Below are 1,027 nucleotides of genomic sequence, written 5' to 3'. Positions count from 1 at the left end.
TTGGGCATGAACTCATCCCTAACGAAAGTATAGCTGACAACGTGCGTACGCAGCCACTGAATCGACTCGCCTTCTTCCACGAAGGTTGCTTCTTCACCCAATCGCGATACATATCGTTGGAGACTATAACAGCATCCTTCTTATGAGCATACTGTAGACAATAGGAATCATCATAATCCTGAAATAAAAAACTTTCTGAGCTCTGAGCACGCGAGAGAGATCTCACCTTAGACGGGGTCAGTGCCAGTCGTCCCTGAGTCTGTAGCTTAAGTAGAACACCGATGTTATCTACTGGTATGTGGGTTGGCGCCGCCTTGATGCCGTGCATCGTTTGAACTCTCATCTTCTGTGCATTACGAAGCTTAAATAGCTCATTGCGATTGACCAGATAGTCCGGAAGGAATACCAAAACCTGCGGAGAAACAAGAAGTCTGATGTTACCTCAACAGGTGATTGGCTGTAGGCTCACCTCATGGCCTCTAGAAACGTAATAGTCGACGCATATCTGCAACCCTTTACATGTGAACTGCTGTCCACCATGTCTGTTAGCCACATTAGGCCCATCGATCAGCACAAGCGGTTTATAATCCGCCTTTGACGCCATCTCATCTCTACCGTGAGCGTGACAGCGCACCCTCGCAGTGTTTCTATCCACAGAGTCTCCCAACAACAGGTTTCCCTGGCATAAGAGCAAATGCGTTGTGGTATGTACGACCCTTCCCCAGCTCACCCATCTATCAGCACGGCGTCCACTCCCTGAGGAACTCTGGTCGAGGACTGGTCTCGACCGTCCAAGATTTTCTTGTTGGTCGCTTGCAGTCTTCTTACCATTACTATTCTCTAACTGGTTCTTAACCGTCGGCTCATAGGTTTTCTTCAGATTAACTTCTTTCGGAATCGATAACACACCACGAGCCCTAGGCTTCGTAGAGATGTGTAGACAAATTTCAACAAGTCGACTCGCCATAGTAGCGCTAGGATTCCTACTGAGCTTAGCAGGCTGCATGCTCTTGCTGAAAATATCCGT

At 48.0% G+C, this 1,027-nt stretch overlaps 1 protein-coding gene across 1 annotated transcript; it reads right to left on the bottom strand.

The window, feature by feature from the left end:
- Positions 1-12: 12 nt before the first annotated feature.
- Positions 13-604, bottom strand: Pmar_PMAR026770 (conserved hypothetical protein; the record flags this gene model as incomplete). The annotated part of the gene is made up of 4 exons (XM_002785158.1): positions 13-18; positions 50-178; positions 227-346; positions 470-604. 4 exons carry the CDS (start codon positions 602-604, stop codon positions 13-15), a joined length of 390 nt encoding a protein of 129 aa, XP_002785204.1.
- Positions 605-1,027: the final 423 nt, after the last annotated feature.

The sequence above is a fragment of the Perkinsus marinus genome, assembly GCF_000006405.1.
Source record: "Perkinsus marinus ATCC 50983 genomic scaffold scf_1104296933674, whole genome shotgun sequence".
Taxonomy (NCBI): domain Eukaryota; phylum Perkinsozoa; order Perkinsida; family Perkinsidae; genus Perkinsus; species Perkinsus marinus.
The sequence above is the reverse complement of the archived record's forward strand: the minus strand, read 5'-3'. Positions and strand labels throughout refer to the sequence as shown.